Raw genomic sequence first — 13,295 nt, 5'->3', positions numbered from 1 at the left:
GCATCTAGAATCCAATCTTCATCATTTAAACTCTTCCGAATTTTCGGATCGAAGTCCTTTCCTTTGCAACCATGTAGATGCAGTGATCTACATATAAGATTTATCATTTCTGCTCTTGCTAAATCAGAAAACATTACAAATGAAAAAGATAATAAATAACGGATGCAATTCAAACGGATTAAAAGATCCGGTAAATATATGAAATCCAAAAACAAAAAAATTATAGAACAAAGAAAAGAAGAAGAAAAAAAATAGAACTGTGCAAGAAGGAAAAATGAATCTTCATTTTTCCTCCTCAAATAAAAACTACAACTCGAAAGAGAAGAATACTCAATTAATAACAACAATCGATTGATGAATTTGGTGAAGAAATAAGCCGCCGCTGCAAAATGGAAGAGAATAGAATAGTTTTTTACTGGTAACATTATAAGATCCTTTTTAGACCTTATCTTATTTCTTAATAAAAAAAAAGGGGGGTCGTTTTCAAAAATGGAAAATATTAAAAAAAGTTGGAATTAAATTGATATACACATTAGCTTGCACGTCCTCTATAAACAAATAAGAAAAGCTCATCTGTCAACATGGCGGCCTTTTTTTTAAACTACCTTCTTCCTCCTACTTCACCTTCTCCCTTTTCCTTTTCCCTCTAACTTTCACATCTCTCTCTCTCTCTTCCAATTGTAATCTCCGCCGGCAACCATAATCAACGGCGATCATCAGTTATCGGAATTTCCATGAAGGCCCTCCTATCTAATTCATTAATTATGGAAGGAAGAAAATTCCACAACATTCACGATCAACATCACAATAATAATTATGATAATAATACTGAAAGTGGTCCTGATTCTCCCCCTTCTACCTTCCTTAACGACTTCAAAATCACTTCTTCTACTTCCACTTCCCCTAAACGAAGGTATTTTTTCTTCAATTCATCATAGAAAAAAGTTTGCATCTTTTTTGTTAATTGATTGTGAAAATTTGAATTTATCAGCAAACGGGCAATTCAGAAAAGAGTAATCTCAGTGCCGCTCAAGGACGTCGAAGGCGCACGGCTCAAGGGCGAGACTGCTCCTCCGCCGTCCGATTCTTGGGCTTGGAGGAAGTATGGCCAGAAACCCATCAAAGGTTCCCCTTATCCTAGGTAACACTAACAATCATTAATTTATGTCCGTATCAACAACAATTCATGCACACATTCACTTCATTAGAACCTCCGTCGTTAACAGCCACACACTCTAACCAACTCATGATACATGCATATTTAATTCATACTTTTTTGGGTGCTAAAGAAATTTCAAAATGATATATAATATTTTCATAAGCATTTTTTATGGATGTTCAAAACTTCTTGGAACACTTTTAATGAATCATGAATTCGTCACTAATTATCGGGATAATAGAATTTATCTTTTTCTAAATCTCCGTGCATAGAAAACGCTGATTAGATCCTTTGGTTGTGTATTTTACAGAGGATATTACAGGTGTAGTAGTTCAAAGGGTTGTCCGGCGAGAAAACAAGTAGAGAGGAGTCGGGTCGACCCGTCTATGTTAGTAGTTACTTATTCATGTGAGCACAACCACCCTTGGCCACCGCCTTCAAAATCCCACCACCATCATCACCACCACAACAACGCCTCCACCAAATCCAACACTACTACTACTACACCCAAACCCGAAATCTCCACACCACCTCGGATTCAAGAAAACCCGGAACCCGAACCTGCACCCACACCCGAACACGAAGAGAAGTTCACTGATCTTGGAGATGAATCACTTATAAGTAGAGATGAATTTAGCTGGTTCGGAGAAATGGAAACCACCTCCTCCACCATTCTCGAAAGCCCCATTTTTGCCGACGACAGGAGCACGGCGGAAGCAGAGGCGGAGGCGGGGTTGTTTTTTCCTATGAGAGAAGAGGATGAGTCACTCTTTGCTGATCTTGGGGAGTTACCGGAGTGTTCGACGGTGTTCCGGCACCACCGTGGAGCCGACCCGCAAGTCCAGATCTGCTGACACACGGGTTATAGTTTATAAAATTCAAAGGTGCGCGTACGTATCGTGCACCACAAGATAACAAAACAAAAACTTAAATTGAATTTTTTTTTTTTTTTTTGTTAATTCATGTTTTTTTTTTTAATTTTTGTTTCTTAACATTATTCTTGTTTTTAGCTTTCATTTTGCGTTGATTTCAGTGTAGAAAATAAGTGAATAAAAAAATCTAATTTCTGAAGTCTGTCGCGATCCTGTTGTAATTATCAAGCATTTGCCGTCTCAGAAATGGATTTATTTCATTTAATGGATTTACAACAACATCAATCAAATTTTTTAGTTTATTACAAAGTTCACTATGATTCTCTCATTATGAAAATTTAATGTTGTCCTAATCAAATTTCTAATCGAGTCATAACTTTTCTCATGTAAACAAATTAAATATAAGGTATAGTCAATACATAATCATGTATCTAAATGTATCACTTTTTACCGTTGTTTTCGTAACTTAAATCTATCATTAATTTTGAAATTCCAGCATTATTATTTATTAATTTGATAAGTTTAAATATGTAGTATGCGAGAAATAACAGAAAAATTTTAGAGTACTTTTGAAGTAACACTTCTAACCAATTAATTCATGATACATATATATATATTTTCTTTCCACTAACAATGTCCATATAGTGGTATTCAAAACGATTTTGATTGGCCGAAGATATTATTCTGTAAAATTACTCGAAGTGACATAATAAATTAAAGTGCATAGTTTTGTATTATACCAAAAATACACGGTTTAAATGCATATGTACATAGTCAATCCTGATGTCTGTGATAATTCATATAATTGACATTATCTCATAATTAGAGGAAAAGACAGAAAGCCCCACTTAAAGAGAATTTAGTATTTTTCTCATACTACGAAGCTATATTCCTATATTAAAAAATTATATAATGACAATAATTTAGATTGAACTATTTCCCCCACAAAACTCCATAATGGTAGGTTTTGTTTAAAAACTAGAACTGCTTTTCTTTTATTTTATTTTTTTAATAAGAGAACTAGTTTTTGACCCGTGCGATGCACGGATTCATCTTAATATATAAATATTAACAAAAATATAATTAATAATTATAATTAATGATATAAAAAAGGAGAAAGTGACACCTCAGCTCCATTGTTACTGTTTTATATTATATAGGCAAAAAGCATCCTGAGGCCCCTGATCTTTCATTGTTTGGTGCATTAAGCCCTCGATCTTTTATTTAGACACATTGAGCCCCTGATCTTTCACCATTTGGTGCATTAAGCCCTCGATCTTTCATTTAGACACATTGAGTCCTTTATCTTTTATATATGAGTGTATTAGGTCCTTCCATAAATCAATTAATATATAGGTTTATTAAGGGCATGTTTGGTGTGACAACAAATGATGTTCTAAAAATGACAAATTCTAAAATAAAAAATATATTATACAAATTAATAAAAATAATTTAAATAAAAAATAAAAAAATTTATTGAACACAATAAAACCTTGTTTTTCGATAATTATGTTCTAAAAATAAAAATAATGTTAAAATTGAAGCACATTTTGTGGAAATAAGAAGGGTAATTTTATCAATAACAAGTAACTACAAACAACTGTTCATGAAAAGAGCTTTTCGTGAAAAGCTCCAAAATGTTGCAGTGTCCAGAGAAAATGCGAAACGCTGCAGTTATATAAACCTAACCAAACATTATTTAAAATTATTGATAAAATTACCCTTCTTATTTCCACAAAATGTGCTTCAATTTTAACATTATTTTTATTTTTAGAACATAATTATCGAAAAACAAGGTTTTATTGTGTTCAATAATTTTTTTATTTTTTATTTAAATTATTTTTATTGATTTGTATAATATATTTTTTATTTTAGAATTTGTTATTTTTAGAACATTATTTGTTGTCACACCAAACATGCCCTTAATAAGCCTATATATTAATTGATTTACGGAAGGGCCTAATACACCAATATATGAAAGATCAAGGGCTCAATGTATCTAAATGAAAGATCGAGGGCTTAATGCACTAAATGATGAAAGATCAGGGGCTTAATGTGTCTAAATAAAAGATCGAGGGCTTAATACACCAAACAATGAAAGATCAGGGGCCTCAGGATGCTTTTTGCCTATTATATATAGATATGCAAAGAAATAGAGAGATTTTAGGGACTAATTTAAATTATGTAGAACTTTTAGATATAGATATGCAGAGAATTAGAGAGATTTTAGAGATTAATTTAAATTCTGTAGAACTCTTAGATATAGTACAGATAAAATAATCTTTTTATAAATAAATATAATAATATAACTCAAGTTAATATATTATATTTTTTATTATATTTTTTATCAGTAAAAAAGGAGGGAGTGACACCTCAGCTCTATCGTTACTGTTTTATATTATATATATAGATAGATATGCAGAGAATTAGAGAGATTTTAGGGATTAATTTAAATTCTGTAGAACTCTTAGATATAATACGGATAAAATAATCTTTTTATAAATAAATATAATAATATAACTAAAGTTAATATATTATATTTTTTATTATATTTTTTATCAGTAAAAAATGAGGAAGTGACACCTCAGCTCCATCGTTACTGTTTTATATAGAATATAGATGCCTAATTATTAGGATTATGCTTGGGTCAAGTCGAGCTTTGATCTTTTCATATTCAATTTGTTTGAAAATTGACGAGTTCAAATTTGATATCTTATGTGAGCCATCCATGGGCGGCTCATTAATTGTATCCATTTCAAAGAAAAATTAATATAAAACCATATAATTTTTTAAAAACCTAAAAAAATTACGTTGTTTTATATTTTCTCTTTAATTGAAATATTATTATTAAAAAAAAATAATCGAACAAAATTCACTTACAAACTTGTTTATGAACATTATAATCGAGTTCGTTTATGAACTTGTTTATTAATCTATAATCGAATTTCCTCACGAAATTTCTAGTCGAGTTTCGTTGTGCTCAAGTTCGAATCGAATTCCGAATTAACAGACCTATTAATTATTGTGCCAAATTCATGTTATAATTGGCCGATTGTATGAAAGTTTATATGTAAATGCATGTTGGAATATAAATAGACTCATGCCTTTGCTCGACACTCCCATATAGGCTCTTGTCCTTAATTTTATTATAGTATTTCGAGTTTTGCTTTTCATGTACTTATTATCCGATTGAGGTTCATTAATGCATTTCTCTTAAATAAAAAAAAAAAAAAGCATTGGAGAAGGATGAGGATTCTGATTCTTATGATTTGGATTAGATTCAAATGATTGACTGCCCAAAACCACAATTTCAAATATCAATTACCTAAAGGTTTTGACTTTTAGGTGAATCATATCATAGCTGGATAATATTCCACATTTGCCACCTCTATTAATTATATAATATACTAAACAATTCAGTGTATTTTATTCATTTGCACATGGTTATTAATTTTATTAAAATTATTACCTATCTTTTATATATATAACTAGGAGTGGTTAGGGAGGGTTGAAAGTGGGACCAATTACAGTTTTTAAATAAGAATTTATAATAAATATCTAGTCAAAGCTAAAAAAGTATCACTTGATTTCTTAAACTTTACAATTGATGAATAAACTTTATCCAAATTAAGTATTTCCTAAGTTCATTCTCAAAAATGAAATATAATTTAACATATGACTTATGAGATAATTCATGTAAGACAAAATTGATAGATCAAGATATGAAGATACCCTTTTGACTAGATTCATCAAAATTTTAATGTATATATTAAAAAAAATTAAACTTCAAAAGGTATAGTATTGGTTTCATAAAGACTCGAAACATGCACCTTCCATATAAAAATTAAGAAATACCTTTATTACTAGGAATATAATTGGATAGCATGGGAGAGGGGAAACTTTTTGTCTTTATCTCATAAGCAGTAAATTGTAATGACCTGGTTTAAAGTGGATAGTGTCGAGGTAGAAGGCCTGAGCAATGAGCGATTTTAAGAGGATAGTGATGGCACGAAAATGAACTGAATCCCACATCGGAAATACAGAGAGTGTGAATGTGACTTATTAGTAAGGTAGAAACCAAATACATAAAGACGCGTTTTAAATTCGTGAGGTCCAAAATGTTGGATTTTAGGCAAAGCGGATAATATCTACATGGGCACTATGTTATTATAGACTTGCTTATGGTTTCCGGTTAGCTTAATGAGGCAAGGTTAAGGTTTATATAAAACCCTAAAAGGTCATGTTTGGTACGATGTAATGCGAAAAAGTTGTAATGCAATGTAATAGTGATTCCATTACAATGTTTGGTTGATAATTTTTTTTTTTTTAAAATAGTGAAATGTAATTACTATTACAATACTTACGTTTGCTTCATCTAATGTATAAACTTCAATTATTCTCAAAATTTTATACGCATGGGAACATAATCCATATATGATGGTTAAGAACTTGTTAGTTTTTGTTCGTTTTTAACGTTTTCATATTTTTTATGTTTTTTGTATTTTTCGTGTTTTTCACGTTTTTAGTTTTCCACATTTTTCCATTTTTCTATTTCCGCATTTTCACGTTTTCCACATCTTTCACATTTTTTCTCATTTTTCGGTTTTCGAGCTTCATGTCTTTTCTCGTTTTTCATATTTTTCCATTTTTCGTGTTTTTTGGTTTTGCACATTTTCCCCGTTCTTTGTATTTTTCATATTTTTTTCATTTTATGTTTTATCGTTTAATAAGAATTGTGGATAATAAATATAAATAATAAAATATATATATTAGGACTAGTCGTAATGGGAATTCATGCTTATTTTTTTATGTAATCCCCATTACATAAATTTGTAAAGAAAAATTGAGTGATGTAATTGTAATTCCATTATGACAAAAACAATATGACTAATCCAAACATGGTAATGAGCATCCATTGTAATGGGCATTTCATTACAATGTTCAATACAGTGTACCAAACGGGGCCTAACTATATACATATATGCAGGGCTTACGGTGAAACTCTAATCTCCTTTCTATATATTAAGATTCGGCCCAGTCCATTAATGAGTAGGCTTATATATTCGGCTCATACCCGAATATATTTCCAACATCTTCCACTCGTATATAATTAATAAAACTTATTCTTATCTCTTTCTCGATCTCCACACTCATAAATAGTTCGTACGACCGACATACACTAGAGAACTATAGTGCTATATACTCATTGGAGATATATAGCATCTTGAAAAGCATATTTCAAACTTAGTACTATATACTTGTTTAAGATATATAGTTTTACAGGTTGAACATGTACTGTGACAGGTCATATGCCTTACCCTATAATCCATCTCACATCCACATGTAATTTTTCTGATCTTATTTACAGTTTTCTATTCTCACAAATATGCACATATGCATAAATGTCTGAATAGTGACAAATAGAAACACTTAGATGTGATCAAATTGAGTTATTTCACTCTTGCTCAGTTCCTTCCATCATGATTTAATTCACTTAAATGGTCATATCTTTTTACAGTTCGTATTATCTTATGACCTTCAAAATTTCCTTCAAAGATAAGTCGGAACATATCATAATTTTAAAAAGAGTTAAGGTTTCTAAGGATAAATCAAATGTAACGTGAGTCTCACACTAGAAAAAGTGGAGATCCATTATGTTTAAATTTCTTCCATCACGTGGTCGCAAGGCACACATGGTATGGATACTTTTGTCATGGTGTTCTATCCTTGTGTTATTAAAAGGAGAGCATGTCTTTCTCAAAGTAAAAACAACATGCTGACGTTTTAGTTTAGATATGCCAAACACATCTAACATCAATCTACACTGCATAGAAACTACTTTTGGTTGTAAGGAAAGAAGATCTCAAGTTACTTCTAACTTGTTACCATATAAGCCTCTAATATGTTTGTACGACATGATATACGTACACAACCATCTCTCACTTTAAATGAAACTACTTTTATCCTTTATCTAGTGCGACTTTAGTTTATTGAGATAGCTCTCGATTCACTCAAAACAGTCTCATCCTTACTCCTCTTATCACCATGTGACAAGATAAGGGTAAACATGTGTGTGAGTGAGTTACTTCTCTGTCCGTCATGCATAATAAATTTTAATAGCAAATATTAATAAATAACATATGTGCTAGTGTATTGAAAAAGTTCCGAAGACTTTATTGAATAATCATGTTCTTACAAATACATGGAAAATAAAGGTATGTTTATACCGTAAGCAATTTGGGGATCTACTATAGTTTACATAAGCATCTCTCTTGACTGGTTTTGTAAGGGGATCATCCACCGTATCATGAGTAGACATATACTTCATATTAAATTCTTTATGTGTGATCAAATCTCTAACAATGTGATACTTAATCTCTATACGTTTTTTCTTGCCATAGAATATTTAATCTTTGGAAAATGCAATAGCAGATTGATTATCACTATTTATCATTGCGAGTATTGGAGGTGGTTAGATTCAGATGATTCATGAATCTTTTGAACCACACTGTCTCTTATGTTGCAGACGAGTATGACATGCTCTGCTTCCATAGTGGACAATGCTACACACGTTTGTTTCTTTCTACTTTATGATATAGCCTCATTTCCAATAAAAATGTAGTGTGGTTGATAAGTGTCCAAAATGGCAAGTTTACTAGGTCCTTTTTATGGATGTTTCCCCTTTATTTGTGTCATTTTGGGCCTTTTTACTTGTTTTATTGCATAAGTGCTTTCAGGGATCAAATTGGAGAAAAGAATGCTTGGAAGGCTGTTTTGGACCTTTTTCACTCAAAGTTCAGTTTTTCGATCGCCACTGGTTTAGTCTTGGCCAAGACTAAGGGGGCCAACTTATTCAAATCGCCAAGTCAGCAGAATCAGAAACTAACTTATCTCCACAGTCTCAACAACATGTTTTGAACGAAGAAAATCCCTGAAATCAAGGAAGGAACTCAGAAGATTGAAGATTTTTGTAACCAACACTATAAAGGAACTCCACCATTATTTTTGGGGATTCACTTTTGATTTGACAATTTTATCTTCATTGTTAGGGTTTTGTAGGCTTCGGCATTATTTTCATATTACTTTACATTCACCATTTTTGCCTTTGTAAGCTATCATAGTCGATTCATGACTATGCGTAGCTAATTTCCTCTATCGATTAAGGGATTAATCAAAGGCTAGCATTATTTCCAATTGTGAGATTGTTGTTCTTAATTTCAGTAATCTAATTTTATTTGATCTGTTCACATATTTATTAATCTATAAAATCAGACCTTCAATGAAAGTTAAGGCCACAGTTCGGCCGGGCTTCGGTTTTTTCATTTATTGAAACAACGTTAGGCCATAGGATTTGTAATCATCCAAAATCCTAACTATGTTCAAGCGCATAAATGTGTGACTTGGTTTAAATCGAAATCGCTAAGAATTCGGTTAGCTTAGATTGGGTCCTTCTAATCCCTAATGCTTTCGACAGATTAAATTCTAAGCGCTAAGCTAGAACTGTCTGGCCGAATAGGGGGTTGTCTTTAGGTGCTCTAGGATTTGCTTTACAATTAAGGAATGATTAGGTCGGGAATGAATAAGGAACGACTATAACCAATCCAGATCATGTTAATTATGATATCATCTCACTTTCAATGATCAACAAGGAAATAATTGTTATGCCTGCGAATATCCCTTGATCGATATTCTCTCATATAGTAATCACCAAGTTTAATTTCATTTCAATTTCGCGGAGCTTATTTCAAGTCAACCACCAAACAATCATTTCCCACCCCCCAATTTACATTAATTAGATTTAGTTATATACGTATTGAATCAGTATAATCCTTCGGGTACGATCTTTACTTACCATTTCTACAAACCAGTAGTTCGGTCTGTGACAATTATTTATCTGGTGGATTCGACACCCATCAGTGGTCTTGACTTCCTCTCGTCTAGATATTTTGCCCAATTAGCATCTGTGTATCCTCTGTATCGGAGATCTTTGCCTTGATAACATAGAGAATAATCGGTAGTTTCTTTGAGATACCTCAGTATGATCTTAGCAGTTGAACAATTAATGTGCTTGTCCCGGGTTGGCTTGATATATACTCACCATCCCAACATGGTGACAGATATCGGGTCTTGTACACAGCATTGTGTACATCAAGTTGTCTATGACACTTGCGTAAGTTACTCTTTCCATATAGTCCTTTTTCTTGTTGTGTTTGGGGACACATGTCAGTACTAAGGATTGAATCCTTTGACATTGGGCTATCTAAGGGCTTGCAGTTTCGCATGTTAAACCGATAGAATTTTGTTGACATAAGTTTGTTGAGATAGTGCCAACATGTACTTCCATCGGTCTCTCGAAATCTTAACTTTGAGAATATATGATGCTTCTCACAAATCTTTTATCTCAAAACTTGAGTTGAGCCAAGCCTTGACTTGGTTCTCATACTTGACATTGTTTCTTGATATAATGATGTCATCTACATTTAGTGTCCTGATGATAAATTTTCTACCCGAGCTCTTTGTGTAAACAAAATGCTCTTCTTCCATCAATTTGAAATGATCTGATATCATCTCATTGTAACATCCAAATGTACCATTGTCCAAAAGATTGTTTGAGGCCATAAATTGATTTAATCAATTGTAAACTTTTTATTCACTACCTTGTTCGACGAAACCAACATATTGTTCCATATAGATTTATTTGTCTAATTTTCCATTGAGAAAAGTAGTCTTTAGATCCATATGAAGTAGCTCTAGGTCCAAACTTGCCATTATATCTAGGATCAATCTGATTGATGTGAACCTTACAACATGTGAGAATGTCTTATCAAAGTCTATCCGTTATATGGAGTATAACTTTTAGCGGTCATACGGGCTTTGTATCTCTCGATACTACCATCCACCTTTCCCAATGATTATGCATCCTTCTGGTAGATCAACCAACTACAAAACTTGGTTTGATCTGATAGATTCCATTTCCTCCTGCATCATTTTAATACACTTGTCTTTTTTGGGGCAAAATAGTGATTCCATTTCTATGCACCTCGTCGCCTTAAATAACTAAAAGAGTCTTGCCTTCAATATTATATCATCGACGTTTGACTTTCTATCTGTTAGTAGGATGTGGCTCTGAGTCCTTATAAACATATCTCATATACTCATGGTAACCTATAATTTTTTTTGTCTTAGACTGTGTTCCATATTCTCATTGCAGTCAGGAATCACGCTCCCACTTGAGTTAGGATCTATCATATTTGAAATGTTTTTTTAGGTTCGATACCAAGTTCTTGTACTTGATCAAGGTCTTGAGTTTTGTAAAGTCTTTACTCATCCTCAAAATTCCTCCCACTCGAATGGAGAGGTCTATTTGAATCAACTTTCTCAAACAAGTTGAGATTATGATCTATTGGCCCTAACTTAGAGAACTCTTCCTCTATAAAGACAACATCTTGTGAGTCAATTTATATCATATGACCTTCCTAATTTTCTCCCACTAGAACATATCCTTTTTAAACGTTAGGGTACCTTCTAAAGATACATTTTTTACCTCTCAAAAAACTTGCTCGAGGTATCATGGGCTAAAGTAGTGCAACCCTATGGTTTAAGCATACTTAAGTCAGGTTTACGACTAGTCCATAACTCATATGGAGTAGATGTCACAATCTTAGAGGGCACTCAGTTTAGGACATATATTGTTGTGAATAAAGCATCTCCTGAATAAGAGATGGGCAAGTTTGCTTCAGCCATCATAGACCTAACTGTATTAACGAGAGTTTGATTTCTCCTCTCAACAATACCATTTTACTACAGAGTGTATGGAATATACAATTGGTGTTCTATCCCTTTCTCATCATATAAATATTTAAACTCATCTGAGAGATATTCTCGACCACGGTCAATTCTTAAAGCTTTAATCTTTCTTTCTATTTCATCCTCGATGAAGTTCATAAACTTTTTGAAATAGCGCTAAGTGCTTCAGATTTGTGAGACATCAAACAGACGTGACCATACCCGGTATAGTCATCTATAAAAGTGATGAAGTAGTGGACCCCATGCCTAGCTCTCATATTCATTGTACCACAGACATCTGAGTGAATTAGTTCCAAAGAAAATTATGCATTAACATCCTTCCCAAATGGTTTTCTAAAATCTTTCTCTTAAGGCATGTGATTCCCATGGAGGTAATTCAACTTTACTAAAACTACCTAATAGGCCTTATTTACTGATTGACTCATTCGATCCTAGCCTATGTGATTAAACCTAACATGCCACTACTTAACATCTTTATCATTCATATAAGAAGAAAAAATAATAATAAGACATGTGGAGGGAAAACTATTATTAATATTTAAATCAATATCCAAACTTTTTAAACTATTTACAAGGTAACTAGAACCAAAATATTCATCATTCAAACACAATATTAAACTATTATCACTAAAATAAAAATTGAACCCAAGGTTCAAAAAGGATGTTACATAGAAAATATTCCTCTGAATTTTAAGAGCATAGAGGACATTTTGAAGAATTATAGTTTGACCACCTCGCATATCTAATCTACAAACTCTGATGCCAATGGACTTCAATTCTTCAACTTCCCCCCACATAGATCCACTTGGTTCGAGTTGGCACCTGCTGAAATTGAACAAATGCATCTTTGTCCTTTGTCACATGGTCTGTTGCACCTGAATCAACAATATACAAAGGATCGAATTCGATTCATAGAACAATATTGGATACATTTATTCACTCACACTTGAGTTAACTAATTGTACTTTAGGGGCCATGTAATATTTTACGAAATTCCCTTTTTGTAGGAAGTTGAAGCACTTTACACCTGATATGTTCGACTTTTTCATGTTCCTTGGTCTCATATTCCTCTTCTGTTGGAGTATGCCCTAGTCCTGAGACATTATATTGTTGAGGAATTTCCACAAGTGCACGGTTTCCTTATAGTAATAAAAGATATTGATCACACGAGGAACAAAGTTATTACCCTCTATCACTTTTATTTGTTTCTTTTACTGACGGTAAATCTGAATGTTGTTGGTTTAAGTTATCTAATTCTAAAAATCTAAACTAATCTAAAGTAAACTAGGAACAATTTTTGTAAATAAATGAATTTGATGGAAATGAAATGGAATGAATGTACTTAAAGTATGTTTTTATAAATATTTATTCTAAAATTACAGGCTAAGTTAATTATAGTTTCCAACTTACTCTCTCGAGCTAAATCAGAGTCCTTTATAAGTTCATATGAAGCATTA

At 32.3% G+C, this 13,295-nt stretch overlaps 1 protein-coding gene across 1 annotated transcript; it reads left to right on the top strand.

Annotated features, from left to right (window-relative positions):
- The first annotated feature begins 564 nt into the window (after positions 1 to 564).
- On the top strand, positions 565 to 2,230 carry LOC136231963 (probable WRKY transcription factor 65). Its single transcript, XM_066021001.1, has 3 exons — positions 565 to 913; positions 992 to 1,141; positions 1,470 to 2,230. The coding sequence occupies exons 1-3, from the start codon at positions 735 to 737 to the stop codon at positions 2,011 to 2,013; spliced, it is 873 nt and encodes a 290-aa protein (XP_065877073.1). The 5' UTR covers positions 565 to 734; the 3' UTR covers positions 2,014 to 2,230.
- Positions 2,231 to 13,295: the final 11,065 nt, after the last annotated feature.

This window comes from Euphorbia lathyris, chromosome 6 (genome assembly GCF_963576675.1).
Source record: "Euphorbia lathyris chromosome 6, ddEupLath1.1, whole genome shotgun sequence".
Taxonomy (NCBI): Eukaryota; Viridiplantae; Streptophyta; class Magnoliopsida; order Malpighiales; family Euphorbiaceae; genus Euphorbia; species Euphorbia lathyris.
Note: the sequence above shows the minus strand (reverse complement) of the source record. Positions and strands in the feature narration are given on the sequence as shown.